Below are 22,790 nucleotides of genomic sequence, written 5' to 3' on the forward strand. Positions count from 1 at the left end.
AATCCCAAATATACCTTCCCCAGGGGCTCAGCATCGCTATACTTACAGCAGCGATATTTTCATACCAGTAGGTTGGAAGACTATAAAAGCTGAAGACATGAAGCCGAGGGCCTGAGCTCTATGATGCTTTTCAGCACAGTACTACAGATACTTCTGACTCAGAGCAATTTTTCCTCACAAGATCATATATAGGCTACACTATGATCAAAGTATTTAATTGGGATGTATAAAGAAATTCCAATATACATGTAACTGGCACCAGCTATGGTGATGGCTATCTTTCAACACCATTGGCAGTCTTCAGCAATAGCCATGGACTAACAAGGCATGGAGATGGTGTGTCTGATTGGGCACAAGCCTCCTTTGCAGCCCTGGCAGCAGTCAAGCCTCCTGGCAGTGCTGCCAGGAAAGCCTCAGCTCCCATTGCCCACATTACTCTTGTTTTGGGGGTGAGACATGACCATCTCCACATCTCTCAACCAGGCTCTTTTCATGATCACTACATTCACTTACAGTCAGGCGAATGCTGATTGACCTAGTCTGCTTCCTCTCCCACTAGCACACTCTTGAGCAACAGCCAGGATTCATACATCGCCACTCTTCTGAAGATGTGGGACCAGGTGAGTAGACAAGAAACTATCTGAACAAGCAACAGGACCACAGGAGGGAGCTGCCTTAGGAGCTGCGAGATGAAGCCCTAGCAATACCTGGCAAGAAGGCTCAGGTTCAACACCAGGTACATCTGAAGGGTCAACCCAAAGGTGGCAGCTTCACTTGGGGTGCAGCATGGCAACAAACAGGCACCACGAGGCTTTGGCGGATGGACAGTTTGGCTGGAGAGAGGAACATGGGCAGCCCTGAATTTAATCTCTGCAACACAGTTTGGTACCAAGACCAAATCCCTTTCCCCACTTGTAAACTGAGGATAAGTATTACTTATGTGCTTTAGAGAGGTGTCATGAGAATTAATTAGTTTCCATTTGAACTATGAAAGTGAAAAGCACTGTATAATTATACTAAATATTAAAACCTGTAATTAAACTGTGTCAGTTTATAGACACTAACATACTAATCTCCCTTCCTCCAACCTCTGGCCTTGTTAACTTCTGTTGTGACTGGTCTTTGAAATAGGTTTTACGTCACGTACTTACATTTAAATACAGTAAATATTTATACTCATTATATAGATATGGTGATACATACTTACTCATGCTCTTTTACTAAAATTACTCAATTGCAATCTTAGCAATCAAAGCAGGAATACTGTGCACAATTGTTTGTAACACTAAACACAAATAAAATTTGAAAATGGTTACAGCCTTTTATATTTATGGTCATAATAGATTACATGGGAGTTGATTATATTTAACAAGTTCTAAGAAGCAGCAGCATTTTAAAAAATTAAACACTTTGATCATTTACATAGCAATTTTAAGAGCAACTGCTTTCAAAATGAGCAACCACATTCAAGAACTGGTGTCATATATGGAGAACTTAACCTCGAAAAGTAAACAGAAGCAAAGCAAGGGGCTTTGACTAAAATAGGCTAAGAATAGCTATATAGTGGAAACTACTCAGGAGCAGATCAACAGTAACTATTAGTTAAAATAACAACAGAATGTAGCATCTTCAAGGTAAACTGTTTCCCTGGTCCTTATTTCCAAAGTATCACAAGAGTTGTTTTCATCTTCAAATGAAGCCACGCCAAATAACTCACTCAGCCATACTGATTTTTTTGAACTTCATTTTATAAAAATCTTATTCATTTAAGTATATAAATGAACTGTAGATCAGATAATTTTTATTAAATGTCATCTCATGGAAGCATTAAGGAAAAGATATGGAAAAACAATTACAAATATAAAGCACGAGTACTATGCAAAGATAGAATGGATTCAATACTGCTGTACACTGATGCACAACAGAATAGTAATTGATTTTATAAACTTAGTGTGCTCAGAATTACATAGAAACAAAAAACATAATATTAATGATTTAAAAATATTATGCCTTTGATTTCCCAAATGATTCAAAGTTTACACATAAGTCGCTTCATCTTTTATTTAATTTCAGAACTCTTGGGTCAAATACAACACCTGTTCAGCAATGCACAGCATCAAAGAAAAACAGCAACTGCTGTGAAGCAGTCAGTGCTAATAACAGAAAATGTAAAGACAGGACAGGCTATGCTAAGCTGCTGAGGAAAGTTAATAAATGCCTAAAAAATTTTTAAATTCCAAAAAATTATTTCCCTTCCATCTGCACGTACAACAAAATGCATAAACTTATCTGCTGATGATATCTAACATCTCCTGCTAAAATCTAGGTCTTACAAACATTATATAGCAATCAGTTTCAAAGTCTACTTGTGTGTGGAAGACAAAAGAACTTCCTTATCAGTACAGACTAGCATGCAGTGTTTTCATTTGTCGTGGTTTAGGCCACTCCAGCAACTAAACTCCACACAGCCACTCGCTCACCCTCCCCCACCCTCAGAGGATGGGGAAGAGAATTAAAGGGGAAAAGGGAAAGAGACCCGTGGGTTGAGATAAGAACAATTTAATACTACTACTAATATATGAATATATACATATATGTACAATGATAAATATATGCAAACAAGTGATGTACAGTGTAATTGCTCACCACCCCTTGACCAAGAACCGGCCCGGCCCGGACTAACGATCACGAAACAGATAAGCCCTGACGCTGCAATCCCAGAAGAGAGAGAGAGCACTCCGAGGGTCCGACAGTGAGAGCCCTGGAAGAGCAAAGGCCCTTCTTTCTGGCTGACCCTCATTTTTATACTGGGCATGATGCTGCATGATATGGAATACTTCATTGGTCAATTTAGTGCTCAATCTTAAGTTCAAATCATAGGGGGAGTTGTGGATCCTTTGTCCCAACCATGCTCCCCCCCATCCTGTTGTGCTCCTGCACACTGGCAAGAACACGGCAAGCTGAAAAGTCCTTGAGGCCTCAGTGCCAACTATAAACATCAGTGCGCTGTCAGCGTTCTTCTCAGAGCAAGTCTCAGACTAAAACCAAAACACAGAGCTCTTCGGGCTGCTCAAAAGAAGAGATAACTGTCCCAGCTGAAACCAGGACAGTATCCACCCCTTATTCCACGCCATGCATGTCATGCTCAAACCTCATATATACATAGATGCCACTCCCTTAGTCTATGGGTCAACTCTCCAAAATGTCTGTTGAGTTCATTTAGTCCATAACTCTGGGCTCCATCTGTCATGGCAGTCTCTCAGGGCAGGAAAGATGATGTGGAATTCGCTCAGTCAGTAGAACGGATGACGTAGTCCCTGTTGCATGGGACATCCGGAGCTCATAGTTGGTGTATCCAGCAATAGTCCGTGTCCACAGTCTGCAGGTTGAAGATGTTGATCTCGAGGAAGTTGCTGGGTGTCTGGAATCAGTTCTGGTTCTGTCGAAGTTCATTCTTCATTAACCTGGATGATTCTTAATATAATGGCATTAGTACAATGTGACAACCATAGCAATGCTGGTATGCAGTGACAGGGTTATTTAGCAATTAATATCACACAATTCAATTAATCTTGTCATCTATTTTCACCCAACATCAAATCCCCTTGAGGTACACATTGGACTTGCCCGTCCTTCTGCATCACCCACCAAGTGCACCCAGGTCCTTGAGCAAAAGCAATCCCAGGAAATAGGTTTACCTTTACCCGAGGCAGGAATAACCCAGACTGTCTTCCCCAGCATATTCCTAATGTGCACTACAGGGACTTTATCCCCTTCTACAGTATATAAAAGTTCTGATTGGGCAGGACCAGCTCGATTGGCAGATCCCCTAGTGTTGACTAACCAGGTGGCTTTTGCTAAATGGGTATCCCAATGTTTGAAAGTTCCACCACCCATTGCTTTCAGTGTGGTTTTTAGCAGTCCGTTATATCGTTCGATCTTCCCGGAAGCTGGTGCATGATGGAGGATGTGATATACCCACTCGATGCCATGCTCTTTGGCCCAAGTGTCTATACGATTGCTATGGAAATGAGTCCCGTTATCTGACTCAATTCTCTCTGGGGTGCCGTGCCGCCACAAGACTTGCTTTTCAAGGCCCAAGATAGTGTTTCGGGCAGAGGCATGGGGCACAGCATAGGTTTCCAGCCATCCAGTGGTTGCTTCCACCATTGTGAGCACATAGAACTTGCCATGGTGGGTTTGTGGAAGCGTGATATAATCAACCTGCCAGGCCTCCCCATATTTATATTTTAACCAACTTCCTCCATACCAAAGAAGTTTTAACCGCTTGACTTGCTTGATCGCAGCGCATGTTTCACATTCATGGATCACCTGTGCATTAGTGTCCATAGTTAAGTCCACCCCTCGCTCACGAGCCCATCTGTATGTTGCATCCCTTCCTTGATGGCCTGAGGCATCATGGGCCCAATGAGCTAAAATTTTTTCACCTTTGTGTTGCCAGTCCAGATCCACCTGAGCCACTTTAATCTTAGTGGCCTGATCCACCTGTTGATTGTTTTGATGTTCTTCAGTGGCTCGACTCTTGGGTACATGAGCATCTGCGTGATGTACTTTTACAGCCAGCTTCTCTACCTGTGCAGCAATGTCTTTCCACAACGGGACAGCCCAGACTGGTTTGCCTCTGCGCTGCCAGTTGCTCTGCTTCCACTGCTGTAGCCACCCCCACAGGGCATTCGCCACCATCCATGAGTCGGTGTAGAGATAGAGCACTGGCCACTTTTCTCACTCAGCAATACCTAAGGCTAGTTGGACGGCTTTCACCTCTGCGAACTGACTCGATTCACCTTCTCCTTTAGTAGCTTTTGTGATTTGTCAGTAGGACTCCACACAGCAGCTTTCCACCTTCGATGTTTTCCTAAAAGGCAACAGGATCCACCAGTAAACAGAGCATATTTCTTCTCATTGTCTGATAGTTCATTATATGGTGGGGCCTCTTCAGCACCTGTCACCTCCTCCTCCTCTTGTGACATTCTGAGGTCTTTACCTTCAGGCCAGTTAGTGATCACTTCCAAAATTCCTGGGCGATTGGGGTTTCCTATCCGAGCCCTTTGTGTGATCAATGCGACCCACTTGCTCCATGTAGCATCAGTTGCGTGATGTGTAGAGGGGACACTCCCTTTGAACATCCAGCCCAGCACCGGCAGTCGGGGTGCCAGGAGCAACTGTACTTCAGTACCAATCACTTCAGAAGCAGCTCGGACTCCTTCATATGCTGCTAATATCTCTTTCTCAGTTGGGGTATAGTTGGCTTCGGATCCTTTGTATCCCCGACTCCAAAACCCAAGGGGTCAACCTCGAGTCTCCTCTGGTGCTTTTTGCCAGAGACTCCAGGTAGGACCGTTCTCCCCAGCTGAGGTGTAGAGCACATTTTTAACATCTTGTCCTATCCGGACTGGTCCAAGGGCTACTGCATGAACTATTTGTTGTTTAATTTGTTCAAAGGCTTGTTGTTGCTCGGGGCCCCATATAAAATCATTCTTCTTTCAAGTCACTTCATAGAGAGCACTTACAATCTGTCTTTAATCTGGAATATGCATTCTCCAGAAACCCACAATGCCTAAGAAAGCTTCTGCTTCCTTTTTGTTGGTTGGTGTAGACATAGCTGTTATTTTACTAATCACATCCATTGGGATCTGATAACATCTGTCTTGCCATTTTATTCCTAAAAACTGTATCTCCCATGCAGGTCCCTTGACCTTACTTTGTTTTATGGCAAAGCCTGCTTTCAGAAGGATTTGGATTATTTTCTCACTTTTCTCAAAAACTTCTTCTGCTGTATTGCCACACACAATGATGTCATCAATGTATTGCAGGTGTTCTGGAGCTTCACCCTGTTCCAGTGCAGTCTGGATCAGTCCATGGCCAATGGTAGGCCTGTGTTTCCACCCCCGGAGCAATCAATTCCAGATATACTGGACGCCCCTCCAAGTGAAAGCAGACTGTGGCCTGCATTCCGGTGCCAAAGGAATTGAGAAAAATGCATTAGCAATATCAATTGTAGCGTGCCACCTGGCTGCCTTTGACTCCAGTTCATACTGAAGTTCCAGCATATCTGGCACGGCAGCACTCAATGGTGGCGCAACTTCACTCAGGCCACAATAGTCTACTGTCAGTCTCCATTCTCCATTGGACTTATGCACTGGCCATATGGGGCTGTTAAAAGGTGAGCGGGTCTTGGTGATCATTCCTTGGCTCTCCAGTTGATGAATCAACTTATGGATAAGAATCACAGAGTCTCGGTTGGTACAATATTGCCGTCGGTGCACTGTCGTAGTAGCAATTGGCACCTGTTGTTCTTCGACCCTCAGCAATCCCACAGCAGAAGGGTCTGTTGAAAGACCAGGCAAAGTAGACAACTGCTTGACTCCCTCTGTCTCTATTGCAGCTATGCCAAAATCCCACCAGTACCCTTTTGGGTCCTTGAAATACCCTCTCTTTAGATAATCTATGCCCAGGATGCACGGTGCTTCTGGGCCAGTCACAATGAGGTTTTTTTGCCACTCCTTCCCAGTTACACTCACTTCAGCTTCCAATACAGTCAGCTGTTGGGACCCCCCTGTCACTCCAGAAATACAGATGGGCTCTGCCCCTCTAAAATTTGATGGTGTCAAAGTGCATTGGGCACCAGTGTCCACTAAAGCCTTGTACTTCTGTGTGCTGGGTTTGTGTGAAGGGTTTCTGGTGGTGGGAGAGGGGATTTGCTCCCTGTGACTTCCCTGGTTTCGGAACCAGGTCAGACCTGGCTCTAGCCTCCAGATCGGACCCCCAAAACCCTCAGGCCGGGGTTGAGCCAATCACCACCTCTGCGAATTGTCCTATTTAAGTTGGGACAAAGGAACCGGAAAAGGTTTGCCTGGGAGTGAGGAGAGAAGGGCAGAGGGCACTGCGCCACTCCCCGGCTCCCAGCTGGGGGCTGCCCGCGCCGGGCCGACGCCACCCGCTGAGGATGGGATGGCTGCAGCGGAGTTACCTGGGGAACTCGGAAGCGCCCTGCTCCCGGGGTGCCGCTGGGCCTAGTTCACCCGGAGAGGGCTGAGAAACGAGAGAAACGGCCACACAGACACCGGGTAAGTGAGGATGGAGCTGGAGGAGGTGCCGGAGCTGAGGTTCCCCCACAGCCCGTGGTGAGGTGGCAGCAGCCCCCTGCAGCCAGGACAGACTCGGTGGGGCACAGACCCACTCGCAGCCTGTGGAGAAGCCACACTGGAGCAGAGATGCTGAGCCTGAGGGAGGTTGTGGAAAATGGGACTCATGACGAAGGAGAGATGCATCTGAAGTTCGTGAGACAACCCACGTCGGAGCGAGGGGCAACTCCCTAAGTGTGGAATCATACACACAGTTACCGTTGGGGCCCGGCCTTGATGATTTAAGCCTGTGTTATTGAAGAAGCTGGAAAACACCGATAAAGAGGATGAGAAAGAAAAGGGAGTATGACCAGTTGGTGCAGGGAGCGTGAGAAGCTGACATGGGGAGTATGGGAAGATGATATAGAGTGTGTGAGAAAATGATGTTTAGTTTAGCAGGTGGAAAATAGCTCCTTTTTAGGCATAGCCAATACTAAAGTTAAAATAGGTGCGTGCACTATTGTTTGTACCCAATCACAGCTGGGTGAGGGGCGCGTGGACACATCGTGGCTAAAGTAATAATCTATAAAAGCTGCCTGTATAATAATAATAAAGGTCACTCTGCTATCACATCTACAGAGTCCGTGCATTTAGCCGCTGCACCTAAGAATCCGTGACTGTAAGGATTGCATCCTGCAGGTAGGACACATGCTGGAGAAGTCTGTGGATTGCCTCATGAGTAGGGGATTCACTAGGGCAAGGGAAAAGGGTGTAAGGACTCCTCCTCCTTTAAGAAAGGAGCGGCAGTAACAACATGGGATGAACTGACCTGCACTCCCCCATTCCCTGTCCCCCTGCGCTGCTGGGGGAGGAGGTAGAGTCGGGAAGAAAGGAAAGGGGGAGGGAGGTGTTTAAGATCTGGCTTTGTTTCTTGTTATCCTCTCAAGTAACTGTTAATAAATTGAATTGTTTTATTCCCAATCTGAGTCTGTTTTGCCCGGGACCATGGTTGGTGGGTGCTCCCTCTGTTCTTGTCTCGACCCTCAGTCCTTTTATTACATTTTTCTCCTCTCCACCTCACTGAAGGGAGGAGTGAGCGAGTGGCTGAGTGGTAGCTTAGTTGCGGAGCTGCTAAATCACAACATTCTGCAAGTCTAATGTGCCAGGTCAGTGAATCCACACAGTCCAGTAAACTCGATTGTCCCTTTCCTCCACCTGGCTGGAGGCAGGGCCCCTCTAATACCTGTTATCATGTTCGTAATTCGCTCCTTGTGCAGGAGGATCAACAGGATTAGGATCAAGGAAAGGATTGTTAGAAGGATTAGCCCTCCCACTCGGTCTAGGAAACTGCTCACTGGAGACTGGAGCAACAGCTTTCCTGGAGGAATTGGAAAAATTCCTATTTCTGGTGGTTTTCCCTTGCAACTGGCCTACCCTTGCGTCTAGGGCTGAGGTAGGTTTTCCATTCCACCTTCTCATGCCTTCTCCATCATCACACAGGTAAAACCACAGCTTGCCCTATGGTGTATACCATCTCTCTCGAGGAGGGTAATGCCTAGTTCTAATAGCTGAAATTCTGGAACATACAGGTTCTTCTTGTAAGTGTTGGAACTCCTCGGGCAGCTTCTCTACAGATGAGATGCAGGCCCATACAGAAGTATTCTCTTCATATTGCCGGAGTTGAGTGACCACATCAGCCATGGGTGGTGCGTCTTCTCTGAGATCCATTACTGCCAGCGAGGTAGAATATGATGGTGGTGCACTCCGTAGAATCTTCTGCCACATGGGTCGTGTGCACCAGACATCATCCAGATCTTCAGATAACCATGCGTTTCTCACCTGAGAATGAATCACCTCTCGCATGGCTAGTTCCCTCAGGTACTGGATGCCTCTCTCTATGTTGACCCACTTGCCTGGATTACATGAAATCTCTTCCTTGAAGGGATACCTTTCCCTTACAGCTGCCAGGAGCCATCTCCAGAGGCTCTTGTGTCCCTTTTCCAATTGCTTTATCAAGGCCTCCACCCACAGAGAGTGCTCCCAGCTGCCTGGCTTCTCTACCATCTAATTCCAGACTATCGGCCCCCATGTCCCAGCATCTGAGCAAACAGGTGACAATGGGCTCACCTTGATGACGACCGTAATCTTTTCAAATGTCTTGCAGCTCATTCATGTTTAGAGATCGGGTGATTATCATCTCATCTATGAGATCTTCATCTCTCCTCTGCGGAGTTCTTCCTTAGGGAAAAACAGAACATTCCCTCTTTCTCTCTCGTTGTCGTGACAGCTCTGCTTTAGAGTCGTCTGCCAGCACTTCCTCCTCTGAGTAGGTGGAAAGTTCTTCCTCTCACTCCGGTTGTCATGATGGCCCTGCTTACTCTTCTTCCAATTGTCATGACGGCCCTGGTTCTTCTTCTTCTCATTGTGACGGCCCTGGTTCCTCTTCTTCATAATCACCCTCTCCTGTGCATACTGACTTTCGTACACATTTCCTCGTCCTTATGGGAGCAACTGATAATGTTGTAGTCTGAGGAGATGCAGTGCTTGTTGCAGCGGCTCAAGCACAGCGTTTGCATTTGCGCCGAGCACCAGAAGCCAGGGTTTGAGTAGCCGCAGTGCTTGTCACAGGGGTTGAGACAGCAAGCAAAGTAACACAAGTAATGAATTGGTAGAAATTTTTAAATGGTCGATTAACCCTAAATATATATATAATTAGACATACATTCAGGAGACCTTGCAACAGGATTATACTGTTCAGAGTATTCCAATGACATTCAACATTCTCAAAATTTGCAAAAGCTTTTGTAAATGGTCTGGACAGGGAGGGGAAAATGAAGGGAGATGTCCCCTTCATGTATTGGCTCTCCAAAGGAGAGAAGCTACTGGTGTACTTGGCAACGATACTGGCCAGGTGGCGCTTAAAATTCATAAATGAGGTCCACATCGCCACACCCCTCTGCACTGCCGAATACAGATACAAAACTGGTCCCAACACCCATGACTTTATCAGCACCACACACCACAACATGGCAATACTCTTAATTAGGGAAAAAATGCCTTTCATCCCAGTCCAACACCCAGAGATAGTAAACCATGAATAAATACTGGCAAACAGCATATACGGCAGATGAAGTGCTAAATTATACAACTCTGAAGACAACTGTGAGAGCCCATTAAACAATACAGGCTAGAGTATGTCCTTTTCTTTTCCCCTTCTAGGAACTGAACAAGGTTCTTTTATTTCTGTGTTGTATTATGACCAGGTTTTAATGTCAGTCATATGAGTCTTTTATCACTGTTAATCACTGATTCTGACTGAACATTTGGACTCAGAGATTTAAAAGACAAGAGATTCCATTTGTCACGTGCAGGATGCAGCTTTTTTAAGTCTTTTAAATTCAGATAGACCGACCCAAGCACACAGGCTCTAGCCACACAGCCCAAGTCACAGAAGACAAAGGCAGGGACTGAGAGAATGAAGAACCGCCCACTATAGGAGAACACCAGGTTCGAGACCATCTAAAGAACCTGAAGGTGCACAAGTCCATGGGACCTGATGAGATACATCCATGGGTCCTGAGGGAACTGGCAGATGAAGCTGCTAAACCATTATCCATCCTATCTGAGAAGGCGAGGCAGTCTGGTGAAGTTCCCACTGACTGGAAAAGGGGAAACATAGCCCCCATTTCTAAAAAGGGAAGAAAAGGAAGACCCAGGGAATTACAGGCCAGTCAGTCTCACCTCTGTGCCCATCAAGATCACAGAGCAGATCCTCCTGGAAATGCTAAGATCCTCCTGCCATGCTAAGGCACATGGAAAAAAAATCACAGAGCACATGCTAAGGCACATGGAAAAAAAAGGAGGTGATTGGTGACAGCCAACATGGCTTCACTAAGGGCAAATCGTGCCTGACAAATTTGGTGGCCTTCTACGATGGGGTTACAGCATTGGTGGATAAGGGAAGAGTAATTGATGCCATCTACCTGGACTTGTGCAAAGCATTTGACACTGTCCCACATGACATTCTTGTCTATAAATTAGAGAGACATGGATTTGATGGATGGACCACTCGGTGGATAAGGAATTGGCTGGATGTTTGCACTCAAAGAGTTGTGGTCAACAGCTCGATGTCCAAGTGGAGGCATTCCAAGTGGCATTCCTCAGGAGTCAGTGCTGTTTAATATCTTTGTTGCCAACATGAACAGAGGGATTGAGTGCACCCTCAGCTCTGAGGAGAAGGACTTGGGGGTGCTGATTGATGAGAAGCTCAACATGAGCTGGCAATGTATGCTTGCAGCCCAGAAAGCCAACCGTGTCCTGGGCTGCATCAAAAGAAACGTGGCCAGCAGGTCGAGGGAGGTGATTCTGCCCCTCTACTCTGCTCTCGTGAGACCCCACCTGGAATACTGCATTCAGCTCTGGAGTCCCCAACACAAGAAGGACATGGAGCTGTTGGAGCGAGTCCAGAGGAGGACCACAAAGATGATGCAAGGGCTGGAACACCTCTCCTATGAAGACAGGCTGAGAGAGTTGGGGCTGTTCAGCCTGGAGAAGAGAAGGCTCTGGGGACACCTTATAGCAGCCTTCCAGTACTCAAAGAGGGCCTACAAGAAAGCTGGAGAGGGACGTTTTACAAGGGCATGTAGTGATAAGACAAGGGGCAATGGCTTTAAACTGAAAGAGGGGAGATTTAGATTGGATATAAGGAAGAAATTTTTCACTCAGAGGGTGGTGAGGCACTGGAACAGGTTGCCCAGAGAAGTTGTGGATGCCCCATCCCTGGAAGTGTTCAAGGCCAGGTTGGATGAGGCTTTGAGTAATCTGATCTAGGGGAAGGTGTCCCTGCCCATGGCAGGGGAGTTGGAACTAGATGATCTTTAAGGTCCCTTCCAACCCGAACCATTCTATGATTCCATGTCTGTGATTAGTATAATTACAGACAATGTTGACGAAGTTTAAGCACTCTCTGTAACACCCTTTCTGTCATTACTCCTCTTACATTAGCCATATTATAGCTAATATAGCCATTATAGCCATCATATGTCCTTTTTTTCCCACTCTTGCCTTCCTCTTTTCTAATCACTCTTGACTGTTTTAGTCTTCTCTGCACTACTTGCATACTCACCTTCCTTCCCCTTAATTTCTTATGTTCAGGCTATTACCAACTCTCATGCAATACATGCCTTCAACTTACAACATTTGAGTATCTTCTTCAATTGCTTAACATCCTGCATCTGCTTTAGCTTCCCTTTCCACTGCCACCAGACAGCTTTGCAACCCATCTTCTCGTTACGTCTCACAAAAACTGGAGCAATTGCTTTGCCTCTGGTCACAACCCCGTAGCCCTCAAAGCCAAAGAATCATAGAATCATAGAATGGCATAGGCTGGAAGGGACCTTAGAGATCATCTAATCCAACCTCCCTGTCATGGGCAGGGACGTCTCTCAACTAGATCAGGCTACTCAAGGCTCCGTCCAACCTGGCCTTGAACACCTCCAGGGAGGGGGCATCCACAACCTCTCTGGGCAATCTATTCCAAAGTCTCACCACCCTCGTACTGAAGAATTTCTTCATAAAATCTAATCTAAATCTGTTCTCCTTCAACTTAAACCCATTTTCCCTTGTCCTATCAGTGGACACTTGTAAAAAGTCCCTCCCCAGCCTTCCTGTAGGTTCCCTTCAGGTATTGGAAGGCAGTTATTAGGTCCCCCCAAAGTCTTCTCTTTTCAAGGCTGAACAATCCCAGCTCCCGCAACCTGTCCTCGTAGCAGAGATCCCCCTGGATCATCTTTGTGGCCCTCCTCTGAACACGCTCCAACAGATCTATGTCTCTCTTATGGTGGGGACACCAGAATTGGACGCAGTATTCAAGGTGGGGTCTCACAAGAGCAGAGTAAAGGGGGAGAATCACCTCTCTTGACCTGCTGACCACGCTTCTCTTGATACATCCCAGGATGCGGTTGGCCTTCTGGGCTGCATGAGTGCACTGCCGGCTCATGTTGAGCTTCTCATCTATAAACACCCCCAAATCCTTCTCTTCAGGGCTACTCTCAACCCACTCTGTGCCCAGTTTGTATTTGTGCCTAGCATTGGCCCAACCCAGGAGAAGGACCTTGCATTTTGACTTGTTGAAGCTCATGCAGTTAGCACTGGCCCATTTCTCAATCCTATCAAGGTCCCTCTGGATGGTATCTCTTCCCTCAAGTGAGTCCATGGCACCACACAGCTTGGTGTCGTCAGCAAACTTACTGAGGGTGCACTCAATGTCGTCATCCATGTCACTGACAAAGATGTTGAACAGCATTGGACCCAGAACAGACCCCTGAGGGACACCGCTTGACACTGGTCTCCATGTAGACATTGCGCCATTGACCACAACTCTTTGAGTGCGATCATCCAGCCAGTTCTTTATCCACCGAGTGGTCCATCTGTCAAATCCGTGTCTCTCCATTTTAGAGACAAGGATGTCATGTGGGACAGTGTCAAACGCCTTGCACAAGTCCAGGAAAATGACATCCGTTGCTTTACCCATGTCAACCAGTGCTGTAGCTTTGTCGTAGAAGGCCACTAAATTAGTCAGGCACGACTTGCCCCTAGTGAAGCCATGTTGTCTGCAACCAACCACTTGGTTATTTTTTATGTGCCTTAGTACAGCTACCAGGAGAATCTGTTCCATGATTTTACCTGGCACAGAGGTAAGGCTGACTGGTCTGTAGTTTCCTGGGTTGTCCTTGGTCCCTTTTTTAAAGATGGGGGTTATGTTCACCCTTTTCCAATCTGTAGGAACCTCACCAGACTGCCAGGACCTCTCAAATATGATGGCTAGTGGCCTAGCAACTTCAGCCACCAGTTTCTTCAGGACCCATGGATGTATCTCATCAGGTCCCATGGACGTATCTCATCAGGTCCCATGGACTTGTGCACCTTCAGGTTCTCTAGGTGTTCCTGGACCTGATCTGCTCCTACCCTGGGTGGTTCTTCACTCTCCCAGACCCAGCCAACATCCTCTGTGATTTGGGTGGTGTGGTTCGAGTGGTTGCCAGTGAAGACTGAAGCGAATAAGTTGTTGAACATTTCAGTCTTCTCCACGTCCTCAGTAACCAGATCACCTGTATCCTTCCGGAGAGGCCTCACATTCTCTCTCGTTTTTCTTTTTTCTCTCACATACCTATAAAATCCTTTTCTGTTATTTCTAATATTGCTGGCCAGATTTGACTCTGTCAGGGCCTTAGCTTTTCTAACCTGGTGTCATGGTTTTAGGCTGATCCAGCAACTAAAACTCACACAGTCTCTCCTTCTCCAGTAAAGTAGAGAGGAGAGAAAAAAAAACAAAGGGACTGAGGGTTGAGACAAGAACAGAGGGAGCACCCACCAACCATGGTCCTGGGCAAAACAGGCAGAGCTGTTCTCAAAGCAAAACAGTTTATTAATGATTACTTAGAAGGACAAAGGGAAACAAAAAAACGATTACTCGAGAGGACAGAAAGAAACAAAACCAGATCTTAAAACCGACACCTTCCCCCCCCCCCTTTCCTTTTCCTCCCGGCTCTACCTCCTCCCCCCAGCAGCACAGGGGGCAGGGACTGGGGGAGTGCAGGTCAGTTCATTCCGTGCTGTTACTGCTGCTTCTTTCTTAAAGGAGAAGGAGTCCTTACACCCTTTTCCCCTGCTCCAATGGATCCCCTACCCACGAGGAAAAATCCACAAACTTCTCCAGCGTGAGTCCAGCCCACTGGAAACAATCCTTCCCCACAGATTGCTCCGGTGTGGGCTTTACCACAGTCTCGGGTACTTAGGGAGCTGTAGCCACTCGCTCCGGCGTGGGTCGTCACGCAGACTCCAGATGCCTCTCTGCCTTGTCGTGCACCCCAACACGACCATCCTCAGGCTCAGGCATCTTCTCCCCACGGGCTGCGAGTGGGTCTCTGCTCCACCGAGGCCGTCCTGGTTGCAGGGGGGCAGCCTGCTATCTCACCATAAGCCGCAGGGGAAACTCGGCTCCGGCACACCTCCTCCCGCTCCATCCTCACTGACCTGCTGTCGATGCGGCTGTTTCTCTCAGATCTCAGTCCTCTCCAGGTGAACTCAGCCCAGTGGGCACCCTGGGAGTGGGGTGCCCCCGAGTTCCCCAGCTGGCTCCGCCACCGCCATTCTCCGTGGCCGGCGCCGGCCCGACGCAGGCAGCTGCCCGGCCGGGAGCCAGGGAGCGGGGGCAGTGCCCTCCTCCCTTCTCTGCTCGATCCTGGGCGAAGCACCTTTTCCGGTTCCTTTGTCCTGACTTAAATAGGGCAATTCGCAGAGGCGCCCTATTGGCTCAACCCCGAGGGGGATGGCAGTCTGATCTGGTGGCCAGAACTAAGCCTAACCCGGTTCCAAAACCGGGGAGGTCGCAGGGAGCAAAACCCCTCTCCTGCCACCAGCACCACCCCCCCCCTCCACATCAAACCATGACACCTGGTCTCTGAGTACACGAGCAACTTCCTTGTAATCATCCCAGGTTACCAGTCCCTGCTTCCATGCTTTGTGTACTCCCCTTTTGTATTTGATTTTAGCCAGGAGTTCTTTGTTTATCCATATAGGTCTCCTGGTGTTTTTGCCCAATTTCTTCCTTTTAGGGATGCAATGCCTTTGAACTTGGAGGAGATGATCCTTGAAAGTCAACCAGAAATCTTGGGCTCCCAGTCCTTCCAAGGCTTTATCCCATGGCACACTACCAAGGAGGTTCCTGAAGTGGCAAAAGTCAGCTCTTCTGAAATCGAGGGTTTCAAGCTTGCTGAGCTTCCCCCTCTTAGCTGCCCTTAGGATCTCAAACTCCACCATCTCATGGTCACTGCAGCCAAGGCTACCCATGAGTTCAACGAGAAGAGCCCTGCTCCCAAAATTCACCTTCTTGCAGCACTGCCTGCCTGGGCCTGCCACGGTCACTGGACCCTAAGTAGAGGAGCTAGGCTGCAGATGAACCCTATTATCAGAAAGATTTCCTTCTTTTTTTCTACCTACTCTGTATCTAACAAACGTGTCTTTTCTCTTTTCCAAAAAGTATTACTTCCTAAACATCTTAAAGCAAAGGTTCAATAACAGAATCTTCTTTAGTAAACACCATAGAATCACAAAATAATTCCAGTTAAAAGGGACCTCAAGAGGTCACACTCCTGAATACCACACAAAAAAAAGCTCAAAACCAAAGAGGGAATGAAACAAAGGGAAGAACAAGTATTAAACTTACCATGGACTTGATTGATTTCTGAATTCTGAGAAAGAATTTCATCTGCTAATTTTTGAGCAGTTGGCAAAACTTCTGTGTGGTGCACTGTGATCAAATACTGTACAAATTTTTGTAGTTGGTCTCTGTTCATTTGAAAGAGTGTCTCTGAAATGGGAAGATGCAGTTTGACCTGATCTGGCTTGCGGATCCGGTATAAAGAGAGTGCTACAACGTGGGCACAGTAAAATATGTCCTTGTTTCCACAGCTACAGGTCACTGAGGTAATCTTGCAACGATCAAAGCTGATAGCTACATTGCAAACAGTTTCTGGCTCTGATTGCATTGCAGGCTCTGTCACTGTGCCACTCAAGTGGAAACCTGTGAAGAGAGAAAAAAAAAAGAGAGCTTACATTATTAAGTAAAATACCATATCTCATCAATAACCTTTCATTAATCAAGTAAAAGTCATCATCTATTTCTGAGAAATTATATATCTTAAAAAACTTGCTTTAACTACAGATATGATGAACCCTTTTTTTGGTACCCTTTTCATCTCCAATAAAATCAAAAGGAAGTAAAAAGCTACTTTACAAGCCCTCTTTGATGTTCCATCACAACATTCATAAAAGTTTGATAGCAATGAAAACATTTATTTGGTAAATGATAGCTGTAGAAGCAGAGTTGCATCCAATTAAGACTAATGTGAAACTCTCAGTAGCTCAGCAAGTTGGCAGCAATTTTCCAAACTCCACACCAGGGAGTCTGCACCTACCAGCAAACTTAACCATTCTCTCAATAAGTAAGAAGGAAGTAGTGCACTCTAGTGGCACGAAGCCAGGTCCTAATCTCAACTCTGCCACCGATTCACCAACACAAGTCACTTAACCTCTTTGCTTTCACCTCTCCCACCACTGAGCTGATGCTAAAGCTCACCTTCAGCTCAAGCAATCTGGTAGGGCAGCTATGTTTGCGTAGCTCTTTGGAGATGGAAATTGCTGCGGTTACCAATACACAGGATATCAGATTTCTAATACTGAATGAGACGCGTATGCGCTGTTTCGAGAAGCCTGCGTTTCCACTCAGCATGACAAAGCACAAGGAAAAAGAGCTAGGGTTTCTTATATTGTAAAGAGGCATGGTATATCATATGATGTTCACTTCAGCCACAAAGCACCCTGTTGAACCAAGGTCTCAAACTCTATTCTCTGAAGATCAGACCTAAACCTATCTCTGTTTTCTCAACATGAAGACCCAGGTTTGGCTCTCAGTACTTAATCACTGCAGAATTTGGATGTTTCTCTTGGATTTTATGTAAACATGACATCGATTTTTGGCTCAAACATTAAGTCAGAGGTGTAGATACAGAGCAATACAAACAAATTTCATATAGTGGATCAGTATTAAAATTGAACAGACTGTGCATATAAAATCTGGAATGGATACTACAAGTAAGGTGTTATATGTTAACTACTTATAATGGAAATAATATAAAACCACACTCCCTCAAAGTCCAAAATTGATTTAGTATTCTTGAAATGTAAGAAAAGTGTGTTGTAGGAAGAAGTAATACATGAAAATTAAGTGGAAAAAAAAGAAACGTATACATAGCTCTAGTCCAAAACATTGTATCTCCAATTGTTTTTAAAAAGCTCTTCAAGCTACAGGAATCAAAGAGGAAAATCTCTCATTTTTTCCATTTGTTTATGCTGTACATTTCAGAGCAGGTTGTGCAGTCAGCATCCCTGTTTGGACTGTTTGGATTACATTCAACTGCAGTACTCTGATACTCTACCCTGAAGAAGGTCATACACACACTAACCTCGATTTTGCAAGAGGATGTTTACCAGTTAAAGTAGTTAGAGTTGAAGCTGAAGAGGCAGTAAGCTGTAAAGTGCACAGAGAGGAAGGAGGGGAGGACGAACAAGCCTAGACATACGTGTTACTCTTGCTCTTGGCTCCACTCAACACTTATACAGAGAAGAGGAGGGGAATTGTCCCTTGAATCATGAGTTCCTCCCCCTGCCTTTCCCTTTGTTTTTTAAGTAGTCATGGCATGCTCCCATGAATGCCCTCTCTCAAAAAAAGAGGCTTTGTTAAAACTTGGCCAGCTCTATTTCAGGTTAATTCCCAGTAAATGAGAGTTGTATTGGTGGTCTTGAAGAAACTGTATGGGAGATTATTTTTTTTTTTTAATATCACTTTCCTATAAAGCATACATAAAACTCTCTCATCTATGAGCTGAGGAAGCACCTAACACTTGAACACCGAAAGCCTGATCCCACTCCTTCCTGCTCTCAGCAAGTAGCTAAACTCCTATTAATTTCAATACAAAAAGATCAAATGAAAGACTTTCTATTAAACCTTTTTTTTTTTTAAAAAACAAGTGCCCAACCAGCTACTCCAACAATATTATCACTTTTAATTTGTCAGCATATAATTCAAGTATTCAAAAGGTTAAAATTTTCCTGGACAGATGAGTGTCTCTAGAAATATTTAGAGTTAACAGCAAACTTGCCTTTAAGTCCCTACTCACATTCAGATACAAACACGGCTCCCAGTTCCCCCTCCCTCTCCACTGAGATTTTTTGAGAATTCGTGTTACAAGCAGCAACATTTACAAACACAGATCCTGATCTAAACAATGAAAGCACTAATACAGTCAAGTTACCTAACCTATCCTTCTTAAGTTACAGAGGGTTTAAACAAAAAGATCAGCTGCCTTTGAAGCCTAAAATGTAGAAGCTCTGTATTAACTACGAGGCAATGATGCACTATACCTGGTAATTATGAAGAACTATTTTCCTCTTATTTTTCTATTTGCGTATTTAAAGAAAGAAATTGTTGTTAGTAAATATGACCTTTAAAAAGTTTTCAACATGCGACAAAACGATTAATGAAATTTCAGCTAAGAAGCCCTAGTAGGGCTGTTATAATTTAACCTACCAGACATCAAACGCTGCCTTCACTAGCCCACAACAATGCAGAGTACTCAGAGAGGGTTGTTCCCCTCCCACAGACATAGCCTTAATATTTTTTAACCTAAGCATCTAATATTCTCCAAACAAAACATCAAAAGCTTGTAGCAGGTAAAAAACTGACACACTGTGCTTTGCTAGAAAGCTTTCACTAGCAGTAATTTATAGCTTGCCAAGAAGAGAGATGTTACATGCTTCTGGAAGAAGGCAAAAGTAATCACCTGTGTGGAGACTCAAAGATAATGACATTTCACCAAGATCCAAAGGAGCAGAAAAAGTATCTTCAGCTAAAAGCTGCAAGCCCTCACTCCAAATGGGAAAATTCCTCTTTTACTCAAAGTTACAAACCTTTGCTGGAAGTATTTATCCATTCAAAAAAACCCCAAGAACTCTAATGTTTCAACCTTTAAAATAAAAAGCTTGTTTGTTATTATCTAAAGACAACAAAAGATTCGCAGGCAGAAAAGCCTATGTTCACTACTATTTATAGAGCAGGCATATTTCACCTTTGCTGCTGCAGTTCGAAATGTTTTACTGTTTTCAAACCAGCACGTGACCAGTAATTCAAGCTCTGCTGACATTTTCAACACACAGAGGCTTTGCATTCTGCAAAAACGCGTTTAGAAAAGCAGTGAGAGCATTAAGACAACGTATCAAATTAAGCTTTTTTGTAAAGTGATTTTATTTCTGTTGAACACTCACCTCAGAAACAAACACACCACAAAAATGATTTAACAGTCAAAAAATAGTTTTTTTCAGCTGCTGTACTTTTGGAAGGAAACCGTGCCTACATGACATCAGGAGGAAAGCATTAAGTCACTGAATTCTACAAAGTAATTTTTGCCAAAATTCATTTGACAGCATCCAATCCATTAAGTAAAAACATTCTGGGGCTATAAAGCTGCCTGATAAATGAAAATTCACATTACTACAATGTAGTATTTGCCAGCACAAGTATATAGGCTTCAGACATCCTTCTGATTTTTGTCACAGAAAATAAATACTTTAGAATAAACCAAAAGAAACTTCGAACTGTAAGACACTAAAGAGGAGAAACGACAGTGGCATGCAGAGAAATAGCAGCAGATCGGCTTTCAGTTACTCAAGTCAAAAGCAAATTTTAAAATAGTGAGTTCCACTAATCCAACAGCATATGCAGCAAATTTACTGCACTAAATAAGCATCATCAATAGCATCTCACAAAACTTAATTTGTTTCTACTGTCACCCTGCATTACAAAGCGCCTTCCTCAATCTATCCAAGTCTAAAGATATACTTTAAAAGATATTGACCAAAATGAACAAAACCTAATCAGAACAACAGAACAAGCAGACATGTACAATGCTGGGGAGGAAGGAAGAGAATTTATGCTGAGATTTTACAGTGTTGTGGCTCAAGAAAATGTAAAAAAAAAAAGGCATAATATAAATTTTAAATTAACTATAAATAGCAATTCAATCTAAAATTTTAGACCGTTGGATTCTTTTTTAGTTTAGAATTCAAAATTCTAAAATGTTCCTGTAGACACAGAAAAAAATAAATTAAAGAAAAAAACCTCTCATTCAAGGGAAGCTGCATCCATTTGTGATTCAGTCAACAATACAGCAAGCTATTATAAAGTGAACTTTAGCTGAAAAAATATTTTTAATAATTCTTTCTCTGTAAACTTTTTAGCTGCCTATTCAAAAATGCCAATAACATGACATCAAAACACATTACCAGCTCAAAAAATAGCAGGCTATTCTTATGAACATACAATAATAGTACTTTAACAAAATTTATTTAAGAAATCCAAAACTGCATTGCACATATTAAAAATTTATCTTTGCTGTCAAGAATTCTAATGATTAAAAAAATAATCAGTTTAAGTTCACACTTGCAACTGAAAGCTTTGACTGAAATGTAACCATAGATGAACACTGGGTATTGTTTATCCTTTACATAAAATATAAAAATGTCAGAACTGGATTGTTGGGGGAGTTCCTGACTACTACAATAGAAAGCACCTGTGCCTTGTTAGGACAGGTGCTGTGAGTCACGTTGGTCAATCGGAAACCACGTGACTCATGGATGAATAAAGGTGGGGCACTCCCAAGAGGGAGTGGGGCAGTTCCCTCCTGGAGACTGGAGTGATAGGAGCCCCTGGAGAGCAGCATCTTGAAGCTCTCTGTTGGAAGCCTTTGGTTGTGACAAGGACCTTTGGAGTGTGATAGAGCCTTCTGATATACGAGGAAGATCACAACAACCTTCTGGGTTGTGATCCCCGAAGATTGAGACACCAGTAGTCCGCAACACTGGATTACAGAAATACCCTAAAGCTTAAAAAACACTGCCTTTAAATAGCTTTCTGCCATGTACCTTTTGAGAACACCATGCATAGCTCATCCACTATGCACACATAATCTTAAAATTAGGAAGTGTGTTACCAACTGTATTTGGAAAACAGAAGTGTTTCTTAATATTGACCCACTGAGCTCTTTTCAAGTAGTTTACAAGAATCATCTTTATACTCCTATTTAAAAAAAAACACAACTCAAGAGCTGTTTTACATTCCCAGAAGAAGAGATCAGCAGATGAGGTTACTTACAGAGAAAAAAAATGGAAGAGCTTGTTCTGAGAGCTGGGGAGTCTTCAATGAGCAAGACCTATGTAGGTAACCTGCTCCTACGTAATTTTAAGTTGGCAATCAGAATCATACCCTCTATCTTTAACAGTCATTTAAATTAACTTGCAGACCTGCCAGCTAAGATTGATTCATACTACATTACTTGGCAACCACATAATTACTGTGTAAAGTGAAAAACATCTCTGCTTCATCTGGCTTACCAAACAACAAGAAATGCTTATGGAAAGTAGTTCCCAACTGTGTCCATTAGCTATTTTTTCATAACTTGGATCAGTGGTTGCATTCCCCCTCCCCTAGACAACCAAAAGTCTAAACCATGTTTACTTCATTCAAATTTTGTCTTTTAAGTGGTTTTCCTTTAAGATGGCAAAGCAGTAACCTATATTAAATTCTTCTGAAAACTGAAACACTCTAAAAAACAGATCAACACCACATTTTGAAATTATTATGAAGTCAAAACTTTGCATGCCACCACTTAGACTGAAGCAAATGTTAACAGCCTCTTTAACAGGAGGTTCCTGGAATGCATGGATGATAACTTCCCTCTCCAAGTGGTAGAGGAACCAACGAGGAGAGGTGCTTTGCTGGACCTTGTTCTCACCAACAAAGAAGGGCTGGTGGGGAACGTGACGCTCAAGGACAGCCTTGGTTGCAGTGATCATGAAATGGCAGAATTCAGGATACTTAGGGAAGTGAGGAGGGTGCATAGCAGGCTCACTACCCTGGATTTCAGGAGAGCAGACTTTGGCCTCTTCAAGGATCTCCTCGCTAGAGTACAATGGGATGAAGCCCTGAAGAGAAGAGGGGCACAAGCAAGCTGGTTAATATTTAAGGATCACCTCCTCCAAGATCAGGAGCAGTGCATCCCAACAAAGAGAAAGTCTGGTAGGAACACCAGG

At 44.4% G+C, this 22,790-nt stretch overlaps 1 protein-coding gene across 2 annotated transcripts in view; it reads right to left on the reverse strand.

Annotated features, from left to right (window-relative positions):
• LOC104371621 (zinc finger SWIM domain-containing protein 6) overlaps positions 1-22,790 on the reverse strand; it is a 229,748-nt gene that overhangs the window by 92,522 nt on the left and 114,436 nt on the right. For both annotated transcript variants that reach the window (XM_086630223.1, XM_086630224.1), the window contains exon 2: positions 16,312-16,668. In XM_086630223.1, the coding sequence (XP_086486349.1) occupies positions 16,312-16,668 (357 nt within the window). The remainder of the gene's footprint in view (positions 1-16,311; positions 16,669-22,790) is intronic.

Source organism: Tauraco erythrolophus, chromosome W (assembly GCF_009769465.1).
Source record: "Tauraco erythrolophus isolate bTauEry1 chromosome W, bTauEry1.pri, whole genome shotgun sequence".
Lineage (NCBI taxonomy): Eukaryota > Metazoa > Chordata > Aves > Musophagiformes > Musophagidae > Tauraco > Tauraco erythrolophus.